General features: G+C 42.8%; 1 protein-coding gene across 7 annotated transcripts; it reads left to right on the top strand.

Annotated features, from left to right (window-relative positions):
* Positions 1-526: 526 nt before the first annotated feature.
* On the top strand, positions 527-19,692 carry kdm5c (lysine demethylase 5C). Of its 7 annotated transcripts, none has more exons than XM_058050599.2 (29): positions 527-999; positions 2,149-2,296; positions 4,047-4,124; positions 4,200-4,322; positions 4,416-4,586; positions 5,069-5,203; positions 8,200-8,256; positions 10,308-10,431; positions 10,501-10,805; positions 10,988-11,146; positions 11,240-11,359; positions 11,446-11,604; positions 12,239-12,420; positions 12,504-12,666; positions 12,745-12,864; positions 12,938-13,132; positions 13,218-13,399; positions 13,729-13,853; positions 13,924-14,071; positions 14,144-14,234; positions 14,953-15,335; positions 15,416-15,554; positions 16,792-16,971; positions 17,050-17,172; positions 17,265-17,984; positions 18,064-18,106; positions 18,192-18,391; positions 18,487-18,663; positions 18,748-19,692. In XM_058050599.2, coding segments are annotated over exons 1-29 (4,761 nt in total). In that variant the 5' UTR covers positions 527-997; the 3' UTR covers positions 18,757-19,692. The 7 variants fall into 7 exon arrangements, with proteins under 7 accessions (XP_057906582.2, XP_057906576.2, XP_057906579.2 ...); XM_058050593.2 differs by having other exon boundaries at positions 529-999; positions 18,487-18,675; positions 18,748-19,690; XM_058050596.2 differs by having other exon boundaries at positions 531-964; positions 18,487-18,675; positions 18,748-19,689.
* Positions 19,693-19,763: the final 71 nt, after the last annotated feature.

Genomic DNA, 19,763 nt, shown 5'->3' with positions numbered 1-19,763 from the left:
CTCGCCGGAAGACAGCTGGGATAGGCTCCAGCGACCCTCATAAGAATAAGCGGTACAGAAAATGGATGGATGGCAACGGGGACCATATATTCGCAATATGAAGAGGTCGCTTTTCCTTTCATGAGAAACGCATAAGGTGGTGAAATGTTTTTAATGCTCTCTAATGTATATTAGTGAGCCACGGTAGCCTGTTAGCTTCCACCGTGCTACTGCTACGCTCCTCCTCCCAGGCATGAGGGAGATACAGCTGAAATCCCGTCTATATCGATATCAAAAATATAGTTGTTTTATATACGATAATTTAATTTCATTAATCGTAATGTATATATTATTCAATGTAACGGATTTATTTTACAGCTTATTTATTTTCAGATGCTTAGTATTTTGGACATAGATTACATAAAACTGTCTGGCTGAGACATAAATGTACTCCAATTCTGGAATGACCCATTACACTAAACAGACGAACAGTTTAGGGTTGCAATTGAGTAACTGTTACTGTTAATAATAACTGTTAATTTGTTGCTTTACTATACGCCGTTGTTAATTTGCGTACGTGGGCACTACTTTCAGAGAATAAACGTCGCGGACTTAAGTATGAGGGATTTTTGTTGTGCTTCGGTCGTGAGAAAAAAAAACTAAGATGGCGGCTCGTCAAGAAAGATAGGATGGCTTGAAGGGGGAGATAATGTATATCGGGAAATGATTGATAACGACACAACGGTTGCGGTTTGAGACTCTCATCAAGATTAAACGGATGCCTCGCGTCCACATTTTTGAACAGAGTGGAAGTACATGGAGAATTGAGGCAGCAAAGCGGGTAACTTTGCTAGCAGCAGTAGCTCGCCAGCGGCACCAAGCACAGCTGGCCCTCGTTAGCTAACCACCACCAGTCATCACAACAACAGAGGAAGGGGAGCAGCCAGCAGCCCTATCATAGCCCGGGACATCGAGGTGTCTACGGGTCAGTCACTGGCACACGCCGAGACAATGTAACATGTATGGCTCTCGAAATATTTTATATAGACTTGCTCTTGGTATGTGACGATAAACCCATTCAGTTAACTCGCTATTACTTGCTTCTGGCGTTGACGCAAGTTAGCTCATCTGTGCCTGTGTTTGCTTAATTCCCACAGCCGTGATGTTACCTTGTAGCTAACTAACGCTAACCAAGACCGTGGGAAGAGATGGGACTGGGCTAAGGAAAATTGGAGGCCTTGATGCTAACGTTAGCTCTCTTTGACACGGGTGCCTGGACAGTAGAAAAAAAAGACTTTGAATTGATTGAAGTGGATCAAAACAAGACTTGACAGTCATCTGACAACGTAAAATGTCGTCATTTTTTATTGCGCGTTTTGACTGCAACGAATAGTTTTATTTTGGTTTCTAAGTATAGGAGCTAGCAGTTGTAATCTAAGTACCATTGACATTGATTTAAACTTCGTCGGTAATAACTTGTAAGTGGTTTTATTTCATGTATCGATTAATTGTCGAATTGCTGCTATTATGTTACTTCAAAGCCTTTTTAAATGCACTTATCCAAACACTTGCAAGTGATGCCTTTATGGCCTTCTCTACCTTTTGAGTTCATGGCATCCACGCCATTGTTTGGCTACAAGCTTACGCAGCATCAGTTTGTTTCAATTAAAGCCCTATTTGGGAAATAATGCTTGAGGAAAGTAATTTCCGTTAAGTAGTATCGCGTTTCTCGACGGTACACATGTGTTATCATTGAGTTAAGCGGGGATACTATGTGGGTGCATGGCAACAGATGAGGGATCTATCTGAACCACCTCCTCCATTTTTAACCATGCTGATTGCCAGAGTCGTGCATTTGTTTTGTTGTGTCTGGAACTAGGGTGGGGAGCTGGCCATGTTAAGGGTAATACCACTTCCTCTGTGGTATTGACGTATTTACTGTTGGAAATTGAGGTCACTCCTGTTTCAAAGTTGTACAAGCGTGCCTCCATTTTATGCTATCGTTACAGTGACACATTTGCATTCTAATACTGTAATATCTTGTGTATTATGCTGCTAGCAACTGATGCAATGTACTGATTGATGCTTTGAGGCAAAGTAACACCAAATGTAGCTTGTAGTTGAAAGGTAACCATTAAACAATGTTTTTGTCAACATGTGTTTTGTCAGGGCAATGGAAGGGGAAGAGTTTATACCTCCTCCGGAGTGTCCAGTTTTTGAGCCATCATGGGAGGAGTTCCAGGACCCTCTGGGTTACATTGCCAAGATACGTCCCATTGCAGAGAAGTCTGGAATCTGCAAGATTCGACCTCCGCAAGTAAGTACATACTGGCTTTTGCGTCATGTTGAGAAAATACTTTGTTCTCTGTTATGTTTGACATTTGTTTGATAATTATCATAAAGTACAGTTCATTAGCAACACAAATTCTGACCTTTAGTCGAGCTTATCAGCGCAATACATCACTATTGAATAGGGCTGCAACAATTATTAGAATAATTTGAGTACCTCGATCACAAAAATATTCTTTTTTTTTTATTCACTTCGAGGAATCGCTTTCGTCACCAACACAGAGGACGAAGGAGGAAGCGAGTTTTTAAAGATGAGAAATGGAAGAGCTGAAGTGTGAATTATTGAAAACTGCATATTGTTTTGGAATTTTCAATCATTCACAATCCTTATGTGTGCATTACAACACAAGAAAACGAGTTAATATGACCTTCACCTATTTAATAAAAATATATGAAAATCAATTAACCGTATCTAAGTTCTACAAGCACGCCTGTGAATATTCTCATTTATCTCGGTCATTGAATTTTTTGCAACCAGATGCAAGGGGCTCAGGAGCCCACAAGCAATAGTAGATTGCATTTTCATTTGGTAAAAGTAGCTTTAGCAAGAAAAAAGGTTGGCTAGTTTGCAGCTGATCTTTGTCAGATCCTACCATTATATACTATAATTGCTGACAAAAATATCTACCGTACCATTTGTATGGGTAATTGCTTAGCAGTTTTCGCATTTCGTGGGTGGTCTCAGAATCGTTACACCCGTGACGCGGTATTGTGTTTGGCATATTCAGAGCTGCATGTATGAAAATTGACCTGTGCAGGACTCAACCTTGGCAAGTTGCTAAGTGTTACTTAAACCGAGTTAAGTTAGCGACGGTGTTTAAATTACTGCGATTGTCTTTCCTTTTGCCAAATGGCCTAACGTTAATAATCTTGATGATCTGGTGTAACCAGTCTAGCAAAGCTTACAATTTACGGTTTTGTCATTTTGGCCTCATCCATGTGAAGATGAACAACACGTTTCTTTTGTTGCTTATGTAGCCTAATTAAAAACATTGTTAAATAAGGTTTTCTACAGTTCTACACATTTCACTCCTACCTTGTGGAATCCCGCTGACAGAGGCAGCTGCAGCTGAAGGGCCTCTTGTGTAGATGAGCAGTGGTTGACACGATCGTGTCACGTAATATAGACAATTGCAATGAGTCGAATTGCCTGACCCTTCACATTTCTGGAAACACTGTGCTCATGACAGTAATGTTGAAATAGGGATAGGTCAATAAAGCAGTAGTGATCAGGGGGACAAAAAACATATATTGGCACATGATTGGGACAACATGTATGTCAACGCTCCAGTATCCAACATAGCCGGTTCGCTGTACATCAGCGAATACAACTGCACTCTTTCAGCTGCATCAGTGCGAGAAAAAGTTTTATTCACTTTTGTGTGGAAATATTTCAGTAGCAAAATGCAAATGAAAGGGTTGAAACATGTACTTGCATGAGTGTTCCACTTTTCTTTTTTCCACTCACACAGTGTAATTTGTAGGCGCATATGCGTGTGAATTACTCTCACTGTAGACCTAATCTCATGTATTGTCTCGTTTTGTGACACCCTGAGCAACCCACATATAAAATCTGATAATATGCCTAATTGAAGTGTTTTTAGGATTGATATTTGAGGATCCTTCAAAGTTAAGATGTGGGCAGAGAAGCAGGAATTAGTCTCTGTTGTGTTAATGCAGACATCCATGCTGAATGTGATTTTTTTTTTTCTTAATAGGACTGGCAACCACCATTTTCAGTGGAGCTGGATACCTTCCGCTTTACACCACGCATCCAGAGGCTTAATGAACTGGAGGTAAGCTATTTTTGCTTAGTTAGGGGATTTAAGTGATTGACATTGTTGTTCATTGTCTTCTTCATACTTCTTCAGGCGCAGACAAGAGTGAAGCTTAATTATTTGGACCGCATCGCCAGATTTTGGGAGGTTCAGGCTTCCTCCCTGAAAATCCCTCATATTGAAAGACGTATTCTAGATCTTTTTAGTTTGTCAAAGGTGACCACTAATTTCATGAAGTAAAACCTATTTCAGAGGCTGTATTGCTTTTTCTTCACCTTTTGTTTTGCTGAAATGATTTTGGTATTCCAGGTTGTGACCGATGAAGGCGGTTTTGAGATGGTTTGTAAGGAGCGGCGTTGGGCTCGTGTAGCTCAGAGGCTTGGCTACCCTCCAGGCAAGAACATTGGTTCTCTTCTGCGCTCACACTACGAGAGGATCGTCCACCCCTTTGAAATGTTCCAGTCTGGTGCCAGCTTGCCGGTATTACTTAGCATTCTCAATATTTTTGATTTGCATTACCATTGGTTGTCACTACATAGATAGTTTCAAGTAGGCATGTCCCGATCCACCGTATTTGTGAAGATTGGATAATATCTGCTTCTGCCATGAGATCGGGCTGATGCGGTTGCCTTAGGTGCGAGGATGCGCCTCAAAGCTGGTTGCCTCTCAACTTCTCCTACTTCGACTTCTGTCACACCACAAGTCACACCACAAATTGATCTATAACCATGTTAAAGGATTAGTCCTACCCTAAAAGTATTTAGCAAGGTTTTTCTGCCAGTGGTTTGTTAAAAAAAATTGTCATTGGTCATGTTGTGTAATTAAAAAGTAATTTCAGCAATAAGCAAAAAGATTGTATCGGAAGCCAAAAAATGTGGATCTGGACATCCCTAGTTTCAATCTATGTGACCACAGTTAGATGTTGTATACATTTATATTTTTGTCTTGATTGGAATTCTTAGCATTGCAAGCCAAAGCACTACGATGGTGAAGATGTGGATAAGGAGTACAAGCCCCACTCCATCCCACTGCGTCAATCAGTCCAGCCATCCAAAATGAGCAGTTACGGGCGGCGAGCAAACCGCTGTCAGCCAGAAGTAAGTGAAAGCACTTGTATTTGTTCTGATTTAAATTTGAACACTATCGTCGCAGCTGTGCACTGAAACCTTCACAGTGAGTTTCTTGAATTCCCCCTTTTTTTTAGATGACATTTCCATTGCTTCCTCGTGCCTCTAAACTGGTGATGTACTGTGTACCTGTCAGAAGTACTTTTATAAACTGATACTATACTAATGTGTGAAACCTTCAGTCTGTTCTGACCCAGAGCAGCCACAGAACCGAAAACATGATTACTCACGATTTTTATAGTCTTGTTGATTGTCATTAGCTACATTTTCAGGCATATGATCCTGTCATTATGAGCATTGGTGGTCTTTTTATCCCCCAACCGAAGCTCACATCGGATATTGGTTGAATGTGAAATTGATTGGATGGCAGTGGGCCAAGTTTGTTCAACTATGGGCTTCCAAAAACATCAAAGTAATGATGCAATCAAATAAAAAAGGTCATATATTGGGCCCTATGAAATCAATTTGAAATTGTTTTTTTAAATTCATTTTTTTTTAGTTTTCATTTAAATTTAAATTCTGTTAATGATGCCAGTTAAATAAATGCAAAAACCCTTAAATTTATTGATACATGATTGGACAATTTTGCGTGCTCTGCTAAACTAAGCGAACCCAGCTGGTTTTCACAGACTATTGCTGTTCACAAGCTCACGGTCTGAGACATGGATTTGAAAGTTTTTTTTCCGCCAACTTAGCTATGTTTCTGGTTCCTGTCTCGACATGTTTAGTCCAGGAGGTAGCTGGTTAGTGTTTGTGAGGACATGCTGCGATGAATGAGCAGTCTGCTGGGGAAATATTTCCCTATACTCATGTTCCTTCTCACGGTTACTGATCAGCCTGTCACAATAAAAAAAAAAAAAGGTTGATACCTGTGCTATTAATTATCGGCCGATAGTTGATAATGTTAATCTTTTTTTTTTAAATGATCAAAGTTCATTCGCTTTTGATCCACTAGATGGTACTCAAGTGTAGGGTACCTGTGTGAGGCATACAATATTAGCTACGAATAGTAGGGGGTCACCAGCTTGTACACTATAAGGAGGAGTTTGTATTGAATGCGTTGTTGAACTGGAAGCCAATGGAGGTAAAAGAGAACGGGTGTAATGTGGTCAAAATATCTAGTGTTGGTAATAATTCTGGCAGCGCAGTTTTGAATCAGCTGAGGTTGATGGATGACTTTGTTTGGAGGACCAGTCAGAAGAGCATTGCAGTAATCCAGGTGAGAAGTGACCAGTGCATTAACAAGCATTTCAGGCGAGTGTTGGGACAGAGAGGGTCTGAGTCGAGAGATGTTGCGGAGATGAAAGAAGGCTGAGCGTGATATATTGTTTATGAGGGATTTAAAGGAGACCAAAAGGAAGAACCAGAAGAAGTGTGTGTCCATTGCACCACATACAGTACAGTGTGTAAGGTTTACGTTAGGTCACTTGTGAAATTGCTGCTATTATATATTATTTCTGATGGATTTATCCTCTGGAACATAACTGGATTTCATAACGTACAGTGGCACCTTTTGTGGCCACCTTTGTCATCATAGCGCCTGGATTCTCCTGGCTCCAGGTACGTGTGCGACTTTGTTGCATTTCCTTGTCGTTTTAATGAATCATAACAGACCTTGTAATCTTGGCACTACATTTACGGTGTTTATTGAATAATTTCAAGTCCAGCAATGTTTTACATTTGCTTATAGTATAAACGGTCATTGATGCCGTGTCGTAGTTGTTTACTGTGCTTTTTTTGTGTCCTTATGGCGGTAATAGCGTTTTCCGATTTACATATTTAAACTGCATATAAAGCTGCAGGTTTCAAAGGTTGAGGAAAAAAGTAGCAGCCTATACACTGGAAATTACAGTATTTTATGACTTACGGCATGAGAGTCCATAATTTCTCATCCTTCTTTTGGGTTGATAGGTGGATTGCAGATTTAAAAAGTCGCCATGTTTGCATCCTCAAACTATCCTGTGGGTTGCTCCCCTCACACCCAAACAAAGTCTATTCTGCTGTTTCACATTTTGTCACCCGTCTGAAGATGTATGCTGCAACAGTTAGATGGTCGTTTCTTATTAATTGCTGATGTTTCTGTTGACAACTAAGTTTCTGTGTTGATTACAGCGTGTGTCTGCAATTAGCAATTGTGCACTTTGTCAGCTTGTTTCTTTTCCATCCTGCAGTGCTCCGTCTTAACCTGCTAGTATTGCTCTTTGCTTCATTCTTTAATCTTTTCCCCCATGACCATTTACATGTATTATTTACATTCCATTTACATGTGCATGTTTGTGTGCTGATGGCCAAATTGTAATGAATGTTGTTTTTACTTACTTACAGTTGTGCAGAAAGTACAACTGGAAGAATCAACTAGGGGCAGAGCATTTGTGCAAGGGTGCCATAAAGGATGCGCTTTGGTGCAATTTCACACGTATGCAGTGTCAAGTCCAAGGCTCTGTCACCCATTTGACAGTAAAATTGAAAATTCACCCACCCGCTGTCAGTCTTTGTTGGCATTGCTTCTCAAATAGCGGGGTGGGCGCGTGAGAGGAAAGACCTTCAATGTTAGTGCAGACCTGCCAACATGTATGATTTTTGTCATACTCTGCATGCAGTTTGACTCTTGAATACGCTTATACGCTTCGCTGCGCTCCATTTTGTTGCATTTCTCTGGTTTCAGTTTCAACTGGAGTCTGTACTAGGGATGAGCGAGTACTACTCGCAATGAGTTAATCCAACTGACAAATTGAGAAGGGTTTACAGGGGCAAATATGTACATATATTTGTTCTGGATTAACTCATTTTAAGTAGTTGTATAGATGGTAACTATAGCAAATAGGTCTAACTCGAATGGTGACAATATAATAATGCAATTTCCCCCATGACTACTGGTGTCATTTTTTTTCTTTTTCCCCTCTTCTCCCTGAATGTACTTTCTTCCCGGCTTAGTTTATTGTTGCTGTTATTGTGTTCCCCTGCAGGGTCCAGAGGATCCGAATCCCCATCCTCTCACCACTGGCTCTCAACTCATCTCAGCGGTACTGCCTCTTGAGCATATTAGCTCATCCTCAGCCCATACGCTCTTTTGACTTCTTTCCCCTCACTGCTGCACCCTTTTGGCATCTACATGTGTTTTTTTGTAGTGAAACTAACCACTTCAAAATGTTCATTAACATGCAACCATGTTTGCACTTCTACGGTTTGGCTACCGCACTTCACATGGCTGGCTGTGATAAGTTGGCATACATACAAGCCACAATGACAACAGTTGGTTTTTCAGAAAATTCTGACCTAATTTACAGACAGATGCAGAGGTAGTGGAATTTCAGGACTATAATCAGATATTATTTTATTAGTGATATCATTAATGACTGCCTGGTGGTGTTTCATGAAGTGATGTGTGTCACTTTACATCCACACCCATCCTTCGTAATCAAATGAACTATGAATAGCATGCCAGTTTCATTTTATGCCTAGGTTGGGTTTCTGGTTTTCTCCCGCCTTCCTACATGTTTTTTTTAGGATTTTGCTTGGCTTGATATGCTTTGTCATTGGTCAGTGCTGCTCTGAACCTCGTTGAGTTGTATTGCTGTTTGTGTTGTCGCTGCAGCGCTAAACAGTTAAGTTGCATGCGTTCTGGTGAAGCAAAATTGTTTAATTTCATTGACTTTCATGAGTAGGCTAATGGTAAAAATTTGCCAGATCATGCCAGACTAATATTCACCGATACTCTCCAGAACTGTGATTACAGTTCTGCATATTACAATGGGTGTAAGGTGTCATGCAGCATTGTTTTCTCCACCGCAATGTATCCTCGAGCCACACAATTGTCCATAACTTAAACAAAACTTAACTGGTTCTTCTTTTTTGTTGTGTAGTTTTTGCAAAATCCTACTCACCTAAATAACCAACAAACTATTGGGAGTTAAAATGTACACAGATACAGTACACAGCGCTTTGTTTTTGACAAGCAATTAATGAGCGCAAGTCCTGTTTGACTCTACCCACACCGCAGATTGAAGAAAATGAGTGGTGGAAATAATGAGCACAAATGGACGAAGAAAAGGTTATCTTGAATGCTAAGTTTAGCTTCAAAGCTCTGGCAGATGGCGCTCTCGGCAAGATCAAATTTATTTGTATCTACTGTTGCTGTGAATTATGGTGTAAGGTGACTGCCAGAGAGAAGTGAAGGTACTGGAGCGCTGCAAGTATTTTATTATTGTCATTTTTATAGTGGTACCTTGGCACCGTGTGTTTTTTTTGTTTGTTTGTTTTGTTTTTAGACGGCTTGCCTTTTTTTGTCTTTGAACTGCAAGCTTAAACTTGGGTTTAAGCTAAAAACAGGTGATGAGGTTTTGGTATTGTGAAGTGAACCCTGAAAGAAGTTTTGGATGGCTCGCTTGGGAGTGTGATCAATCACAGCGGAGTGAGCGTACCTAGAGGAGGGCCGGAGTAAATTAAACAGACCGTTTGGGTTTGAAGCAGGAAGTCCATGTAAACACTGAAAAAAGCGGTGCAGAATCTGGAAGATTTAGAAAGCTTTCTGTGTGGGTTAGCGTGTGAAGCTGCTGTATACGAGTCCACAACTTGATACAAAGCGCCAAAAATTAGCATAACTGCCGTCATGATTAAAACCAATAATTTTTAGGTATTGTTGTTTAAATTTGCTTAAAGCATAATGCTTGGGTTATGATGATGCAATACCTTCATTGTTTTGTGTCTCAGTTTAAATAAGTCTCTTTGTCCGGTCTTAAAATTTGCCATTGTAGCTTTCTTAAAAGTGAGGTGAAACCCTTATTTGTGTATCATGACACCACTGCTATGAGAACATCAGTGGTGGTTTCATGAAAAGTGGTCTGTGTTCTAGTCTCGGTGTATGGTTGTAGATTTGAATATTTCCTTTGGTGATGGGTCATAACCTTGGAGCTTTCCTTTCTAACCTAGTTATAATAACCCCTTCTAGTGATACTTTGGTTGTAAACTTTATATTTCTAAAGTTTGTTCTGCATCTGGTACATGGCTTGTGTACTTTGGAAAGCAGCATCCCTGTGTCTATTATTTCATGACGATCATGTGCTTTTATTCACAGCCTGAACCTACCGAGGAAGACATAGAGAAGAACCCAGAACTGAAAAAGCTTCAGATCTATGGTGCAGGGCCCAAGATGATGGGACTTGGACTCGTGGCACGTGACAGAGGCATTAGGAAGAAGGGTAAGCAGTATAAGTTCTGGTTGTCTTTTGATGTAAGTCCTGTAATGACTCACCTTAATTATGTTCTAGTAGATGAACTGCCTCAAACTGTGACGATCAAGGACAATATAGCATCTCCTCCCGCTGACACTTCTGTCAAAGAGCCTCTTGAGACACAACAAAGCGAGCACGAGAGCTCGGCTACTCCCCATCTGCCTCCCTCCAGTATCACAGTCAAGGCAGAGATCAAAACAGAAGTTAAGGTAGAGGTTATGGCTGAAGTGAAGAAAGAAGAATCGGAGGAACGTCAAAAAGAAATAAATCAACATATTACAGATGGTCCATGCACCAAAATGACCATGAGGCTACGGCGCAATCTCAACAACATGCAGTGTGTAAGTAAACAGATCCATCCGTATGCAAGTCAGACTTGGAATGCTGGGAATTTTTGTTAGACACTTCCAAAGTCAAACGCAAACCATTTGTGCCCATTAAAGTTTTCAGCAAAACCTTTTTTTTGCCCATATTTTTACGAATATTTGCAAACCTTTGATTACTGAAACTACGACTGCCACAGGTGGATTCCTTTGTGTGTCGGATGTGTGGTCGTGGAGATGATGATGAGAAACTCATGCTATGCGATGGTTGTGATGACAACTACCACACATTCTGCCTACTGCCTCCACTCACTGATCCGCCAAAAGGCAACTGGCGATGCCCAAAGTGTGTTGCAGAAGTAAGTTTCAGCTTTCAAAATAACATTTTACTGTCTGTAAAATATCTTGTTGAGCATACAAAACTCATTGCTGTCGGGTTTCCTTATTTGCAGGAGTGCAAAAAGCCTTCAGAAGCATTTGGATTTGAGCAAGCAACTCGAGAGTACAGTTTGCAGAGTTTTGGAGAGATGGCTGACGCATTTAAAGCAGATTACTTCAACATGCCTGTCCATGTAAGCAAACTCCAAATCCATTATGACGCACAGCTCTGCTTTATAAGGCATGAAGATGGAGACATCTGTTGCTCTGTCCTCTGCAGATGGTTCCCACAGAACTTGTGGAGAGGGAGTTCTGGAGGTTAGTCAGCAGCATAGAGGAGGACGTGACTGTTGAGTACGGAGCAGACATCCACTCGAAAGAGTTTGGCAGCGGCTTCCCAATGAACACGGGCAAGAGGAGTCTGACAAAGGAAGAAGAGGTGTGCCTACTCGCGTTTGTGACATGTTCGCTACAGAGCACCCATACGGTCCCACACGGACATTATTAAGGGTATTGTGGTCTTAGGCCGTACTCAAAGTAGGGCAATCATATTGTGTCTCACTCCACTTTACACCTAAAGCTCAGTACTAGTGACAGCCTACTCGATCATGGCCGTAGTAATACAGCATAATGGAACGTATCATTTAGGTTGATCACCTCCCTTGCATTATTTATTAATGATGGCGTCAACGCTGTACAAAATAAACCAGGACAACACCAAATAAGTCTGCAAATGTAACAAAGTTAGAGAAATTGTAGTAAAACAGCAGAACTTGAAGTCATGTGACAAGGAAACGGGTGTCATTTTCAGGCACGGGAACAGATAATCATTGATGTTGAAGAATTACTCGAGGCCAGTGTGCTTGCAGTGGTATGAAATAGACACCCCTGATCATTTTCTAGATTTTCCTCTATAAATCACTGGTTCTTAACCACAAGATTTTCAGCTAATGAGAAATAAAGAGTAAAAACTGGAGAGAAGAATGTGCATGGTAAACAACATATTAAGTCAAGGCAAACAACAAATCCATTGTGTATGTGATTAAATAACACTCAACGTCTGTACCTCTCAGGACTACGCCTGCTGTGGTTGGAACTTGAACGTGATGCCTGTGCTGGAACAGTCCCTCCTGTGCCACATTAATGGCGATATCTCCGGCATGAAGGTGCCCTGGCTTTATGTTGGCATGGTCTTCTCAGCTTTCTGCTGGCATATTGAGGATCATTGGAGCTACTCAATCAACTACTTACACTGGTACGGGAGGAACTTGTTTCTGAATAGTTCTGGATGTTGTATATTAACTTGGGCACAGCTTTTAAAAGTGTTTTCATCATCAGGGGTGAGCCCAAGACCTGGTATGGGGTTCCTTCTGTGGCCGCTGAGCGACTGGAGGAGGTGATGAAGAAACTGACTCCAGAGTTGTTTGAGTTCCAGCCAGACCTCTTGCACCAGTTGGTCACCATCATGAACCCAAACATTCTCATGGCTCATGGTGTACCGGTATGTCTCATCAATGCGTATTCTAGCAGCACAAATAATGATGGCTCAAAGTAACTTTGTGTTTGTTTGTTTTTTCAGGTTGTACGCACCAACCAGTGTGCTGGTGAGTTTGTCATCACCTTCCCTCGAGCCTACCACAGTGGCTTCAATCAGGGATATAACTTTGCAGAAGCAGTAAACTTCTGTACTGCAGATTGGGTAAGTGTCCGAATTGTGTCATATGCTCTTGACACAATGAGATGAACCATTGTTTTTTTTTGTCTTGCTGCAGTTGCCTGCTGGCCGTTCCTGCATTGAGCATTATCGACGTTTGCGAAGGTATTGTGTGTTTTCCCACGAAGAACTCACCTGTAAAATGGCAGCCAGTCCAGAGAAACTGGACCTTAATCTAGCTGCAGCAACACACCGGGAAATGTTTATTATTGTCCAAGAGGAGAGAAAGCTCCGAAAAGCTCTCATGGAAAGGGTGAGGGACATTTTCTTGGCTCTGTTCCTTTTGTGTGCCTGGTTTGCATCGGATAGTTAAACTCTAAAATGTGCTTTGCATGCAGGGCATCACCGAAGCTGAGCGCGAGGCTTTTGAGCTGTTACCGGATGATGAGCGACAGTGTGACAAATGCAAGACAACATGTTTCCTGTCAGCACTGGCCTGCTCAAATTGCCCCGAGTGTTTAGTGTGTCTGTATCACACTCAGGACTTGTGCAACTGCCCCACTGACAAACTTTACCTCAGGTCAGTGGTTCCCAAACTTTTTTTTTTTTTGGAGATGGAGAGTTATACCATGCCTTTAACTATTACCATTTCAAGCTACAACCTTTTCAAATAGTCATATATAAATTGAATATTTTCTTGAAAAAAAATAAATAAATGAAACGTGGTCATGGTAGCCCTACGCCCCTCTGTCATAACGCCGCTCCCCAGTTTGAAAACCACAGCATGTATATACTGTGCTGAACATTTGTCCCTTGATACCTGGGACATTTACTTTTTTGAGACATGAAACCCCCCTTTGTTATTTCAATGTACACTGGCTACATTATCATTTTGTTATCTCTTTACAGGTACAGATATACCTTGGATGAGTTGTTGGCCATGTTGCACCGATTAAAGGTTCGCTCAGAGTCCTTTGATTCATGGGCCAACAGGGTAAAAGAGGCTCTTGAACAAGAGGAAGGAAACAAGATAGGTAAACACATTTGGTTCAAGTTTTTAATGTATGGAGTAGAATTTGAACTCATTTGGTATTGAAATCCCAGGAATTGATTACTTGGAGATGCTGAAGGCCGAAGCAGCAGAAAGGAAGTTTCCTGATAACGAACTTCTAAGAAAACTCAACACTGTTCTCAAAGACATAGAGCAATGCCAACAGAAGAGCACGGAACTCCTCACTAACTCAAATACCAGGTGGGATGGAGGACGTGGAACATGTTTGCTAATTGGTCATATCAGAACATTCACACATTGCTGTCTTTTTAGTGAAGCTAAAATGACTTTGGCGGAGCTGAAATCATTGATAGACACCATGCAAAACCTGCCGTGTGTGATGGGTCAGCTGGAGGAAGTGCAGGTAAGGACCAGATCTTGTGACACTCTGTGTTGACAATTTGGCGACATATTTTCTCAAAAGCAACTAGTCGAAAATGTAGCTACTTTTTCCGCCGTCGTTGGTGAGTTTTGTGGTATTTGGGGACTTGTGGTTTGGGTTCTCACTGAGCAGCGGTGGGGGGCTCCTGAGAGGTTAGTCTCTGAGCGGCCATATTATGCGGCCACACCACCCACGTAGGACATTTTTTTAACTATGCGGAAAAACATGGCTGACAAGCCATGTTTTTTTTTACGGTCCTTTTCTTTTGTCACACATATATAAGATTTATGTTAATTGGCGACTCCAAATTGTCCATAGGTATGAATGTGAGTGTGATTGGCTGGCGACCAGTCCAGGGTGTACCCCGCCTCTCACTCTAAGTGTCAGCTGGGATAAGCTCCAGCATATTCATACCTATGGACAATTTGGAGTCCCCAATTATGCATGTTTTTGGAATGTGGGAAACCGGAGCACCAGGAGAAAACCCACGCACACACGGGGAGAACATGCAAACGCCACACAGAGATGCCCAAGCAGAGAATCAAACCTAGGTCTTCCCGATCTCCCGACTGTGTGGCCGACGTGCTAACCAGCCAGTACCTACTTTTCTTACTGATGATTTGGCAACAGCGGTGACATTGTTACTAGAAAAATGAAATATTTTGCTTGCAATCAGCACCATTTTTTTCTCTCTTTTAAGGCGGTTTTGCAGACGGTGAGTGATTACCAGAACCGAGCTCAGGAGCTGGTCAACGAGCGTGACTGGAGGAAGGCTTCTCCACCCACAGAGCAGTTGCAGATGTTACTGGAGCAGGGGAATGAAATGCCCGTGGTGGTGCCAGAGTGTAGTTTACTCCAGGGCCTCCAGGAGCAGGGACACTGGCTGGCAGAGGTCAGGCGCACCCTAGGCTCAGAGGGAGGTGAGAGACAGGAGGTAACATTGGCGGTGTTGCGAAACCTGCTGGAAGCGGGCTGCAGCGTGCCTCAGAGTGCGTCTGTGGAGACGGCCATGGCAGAGCTGCAGGAGCTGCTGACAATTGCAGAACGTTGGGAGGAGAAAGCGCAGATCTGTCTGGAACAAAGGTACAACACACAACGGACAGCCGCTGTCATGTCGTGTTACAACCTGTCTGCCTTGTTCTGAAGTTTGTTTATTTGTCCAGACAAAAACACCCTCTCTCAACCCTGGAGGCAATTGTAAACGAAGCCCAGCTCATTCCAGTCAAGCTGCCCAACATTGAAACTTTACAGGGCTGTCTGAGCCGTGCACGCGCTTGGGTAACAGACCTGGAAGAAATCCAGGTAAAACATACCTTTGTTGTCTCTTAAAGTGATGGGATTCACTGCTGCTGTGCTTTTTGTTCTGGGGGGAGTACAGACGAAATCATTAGAAAGGTCAGAAGAAATGGTCACACTAAAAAGATGGTTTGATGATAATAGATTGTCCTTGAACCTAAATAAAACTAAAATCATGCTGTTTGGTAACAGCAGATAGGACACACACCAGCAAATACAAATAGACGGTGTGGACATTGAAAGGGTGAACGAAAATACATTTCTGGGGATCACAATAGATGAAAATATGAGCCGGAAACCTCATATTATAAATATACAACATAAGGTGGCCAGAAATATTTATATATATAAAACAAAGCAAAATTTGTTCTCAATCAGAAATCACTCCACTAAACGTACTGCAAAAAAGGTCAGTTAGGATAATTCATAATGCCGCCTACAGAGAACATACTAACTCCTTATTTCTAAAATCACATATACTTCAACTTGCTGATATAGTTCATCTTCAAACAGCTAAAATAATGCATAAGGCTAAAAATAACCAATTAGCTAAAAATGTCATCCAATACTTCTCTACAAGAGAGGAGAAATATGATCTCAGGGAAGAACTAAATTTGAAACACTTCTATGCTAGGACTACGTTATGCTAGCCATAGCATTTCAGTATGTGGAATCAAACTATGGAATGGATTGAGTAAGGAAATCAAACAATGCACAACGATGAGCCAATTCAAGAAACAATACAAGCAGTTGATGTTTGCTAAATACAAGGATGAAGAGTCTTGAACCAGTCATGATATATATTGACACTTACTATGGTACCCATTATGGCATTGGATGCTCATATCACGAGGAGCATTATTAAAAAAAATAAAGAAATAAAATGTAAAAGTTTATACCATACTTTCAAGCCAAATGCTTCTTGTATAAGTGTTCATTCAAGGCAGTCATCAGTGAAATGAAAACTGCAACAAAAAAAAAATCAATTTTGACTTAAAACTTCCTCTTTAAAAAAACCTTAAACTGTATTCTGGAAAGCAGGAAGTGAACAAATGTAACAGTTACTGATTGTAAAAGTACCAGATGGAGGGGTAGGATTTAATAAGCTTTGCTTCTTCCTACTCCTTTTTGACATGTGGAACTGTGAATTCATTATGTGATGCATTCAATTGTAATCTGATGCATGTTCAAATGAAATATTCATTGTGTCAAAATGACAAAAATGATGTTTCACTTTTTGTAGAATGGGGAGCATTACCCGTGTCTGGATGACCTGGAGGGCTTGGTGGCCATTGGAAGGGACCTGCCTGTCTTCATGGAGGAGCTGCGACAACTGGAGCTCCAAGTGGCCAGCGCTCACTCGTGGCGGGACAAGGCCACCAAGACCTTCCTGAAGAAGAGCAGTCAGCACAGTCTGCTTGAGGTGCACGAACGCGTCAACCATCACAATCCGGATACATTGTGTAACGTTTATGATGTAACACGTGGTTTTGCCTCGCAGGTGTTGTGTCCGTGTGCTAAAAGGAGACACGATGAGGCGGAGCCATTGGACGACCCATTAGACGACTGCGATACCAACACCCTGGGCCTCTCTGCTCAGGACCTCCGGGACCCTGCGGCCATTGTGAGTTTGCCAAGCGTGTCGTAATCTTAAGACTGACTTCCACTGATGAGGTTTTTCTTGGGTGTGATGCAACGTGTGCCTCTTGTCCCCAGGCGATGGCGTTCAAAGAAGGGGAGCACCGTGAGAAAGAGGCGCTACTGAGGTTGCAGAAAGTCAACATGGGAAAGACCGGACTTGATGCAGAGAGTCGCAAGGACGGGAAGGGGACCACGGAAACGGATCCATCCGCCCAATCTGAAAACTCTGTCAAAGAGAACGGCAACCACACTGGTAACGCCCCCGCACCGTCCATTTGCGTGTGCGGCGCCCCATCGCGCACCCCTCAGTTGCGCTGCCATCTTTGTAAGGACTGGTTCCACTGCGGCTGCGTCCCCTTCCCTTCTCTGCTGCCCTCGTCCGGACCGCCAAGTAACCTGCACTGCTGGTGGGAGTGGGACTCGCGATTCTTGTGTCCGCGTTGTCAGCGGTCACGGCGCCCTCGCCTGGAGACCATACTGGCTTTACTCGTAGCCTTGCAGAGACTGCCCGTGCGTCTGCCCGAAGGCGAGGCGCTGCAGTGTCTCACGGAGAGAGCCATCACCTGGCAGGGCCGTGCCAAAGAAGCGCTGGAGATCCCCGAGCTGCGCCAAGCCCTTCAGACGCTGCAAGAACTCAAAGAGACTCCTCGTTGTGAGGAGGATATGCAAAAGGAGGCGGAGGCCAGCTCCGTGATTGTTTTGTCGGACTCGGAAGGAGGGGAAGGTGAGGACGGTATCATCGATCTCACCGAAGATTCGCCTAAAAAGAAAACCAAGGAGACCAACGGCACGCAGGTAATGGAGGTCAACGTGTTTTAGGAATTACACAGAAATTCAAAAAATGACTTCTTTGCCTGACGTGATTCTTCTCCAGGCTGCTTGCGAGAACGGAATCAGCAAAGACCGCAGTGCCGCTGGTAGGTTGGCGTGTCTCACGTGTTCAACTACGTAACGCACGCCGCTGTTGCTAACCAGCCCCGAATGTTTGCTCCGCACGCTCAGGTGTGGGCGCTCTCCTACCCCTGCTGCCTCAGCTCAAAGGTCAGGTGGTGCAGCTCTCCTCGGCCACAAAGGAGCGACTGGAGCAGCTGCAGCTGGAAGGCGACCTTCTTGAGGTCTCTCTGGACCAGATGCACATCATCGGCAGAGTCCTGCAAGCTGCCTCCGATCCACCCGTTGAAACGCTGCACACGCTCATCCAGGTGTGCATATTTTAGGATGCATTATTGACTCCTTTTTAGATGTTCAACATGAGCTGCATTTCTTCTAACCCTGCCGTCCTCCATGCCGCCCATAGATTGAGCTTGAAGAACAGAGGCGAAGCAGCCGAGGACGTGCTAAAGACTCCAAGAGGAAAAGAAAGAGCCACCGAGGAGGAAGCGGGGAGGGGACCGGGGCGGGGCCACTGGACGAATCCGACCCCAAGAAATCCTGCCCCCTAAGCCTCGGCCCCTCACCTCACCTACCTGCCCAGGTACATACAGAGGTATGGTTATCCTTTTATTGGTTTCATACATGACACTGCAAAGACATTGATTGAAACTTTCCCCCCCTCAAGAGTCTGTGATGGTGGATGCTGGATCTGAGAGGGCAGAGATTCACTGCCAGGAAAAAAAAACCAACCTTTGCAGGACATCCCGGTCCTGTCCTCAGTGCCCACCTAATCCCTCATTAAATCAGACGTCTTAGAGCAAAGACTCTTCTACACTCCAGTTTCACTCAAACGCATCACATCAAAGCCCTGATTTCTTTGTCAACCCTGACAAAATTCCACTCCACTTTTTCCCCCGGGCCCCACTCACCTGTCATCTGCTAAGGCTGTTGGATCATGTGGGACTTCTGTGATAGCCGTGTATTTGGTCTAGAATTGTCCCCGAGGTAAGTCGGTATGCTTTGTGACCCCCACCGTATTAAAGTACTTTGAGTGGAAGCCCCACGAGCGCCAGCTGCTGTAGGTTCTTTTTCTTCAGCTCACAGTGTTGAAGTTGGTGGATAAGCTAGCGGGTTCTGTTGGGTTCTATTGGGCCGTAAATAGGATCCTGGCGTGCAGCGGAACCATGACTATTTTTATTTTTTAGGTGTACTGAATCTTGTTAAGTTTTGTTCCGAGAGAGAACACAAGATTATGAATATACTGACATTTTGGAAAGTGTTTAAAACAGGCATTAATGTTTTTGGTGCTACTTTCCCAAAATGGACCCCCCCCCTGCGCCCCGCCCCGCCCCGCCATTAAATAGCACTGTCAAACTTCCAAGTTCAAGTGCTGATGTCTGTTATCCTCAGTTCCACTTTTCTCTCCCTCATCTGCAAAATAAGATAACTTTATGGTAACTCACTTTGTCGGTTTATTTTATTTCTCTGTTTCAAACAATATTATTATTATTATTATTGCAGAGACACACTGTTGTCATGTTTGTGTATAAACGTTTTATTTTAATGTTGCCTTTTGTTTCTTTTCACTCTTGGTAGAAAAATAAAGGTTTAGAATTGTTTAGAAAACACTTGACTCTTTCCTTGAGACGGTTCAGGTTCAGCAGTGACATAAAACATAACACCAAACCTTCATGAACAGCG

This window comes from Doryrhamphus excisus, linkage group LG15, assembly GCF_037039965.1.
Source record: "Doryrhamphus excisus strain RoL-2023G ecotype Guam linkage group LG15, RoL_Dexc_Guam_v1.1, whole genome shotgun sequence".
NCBI lineage: Eukaryota > Metazoa > Chordata > Actinopteri > Syngnathiformes > Syngnathidae > Doryrhamphus > Doryrhamphus excisus.
This window is presented reverse-complemented; position numbering and strand designations above follow the sequence as displayed.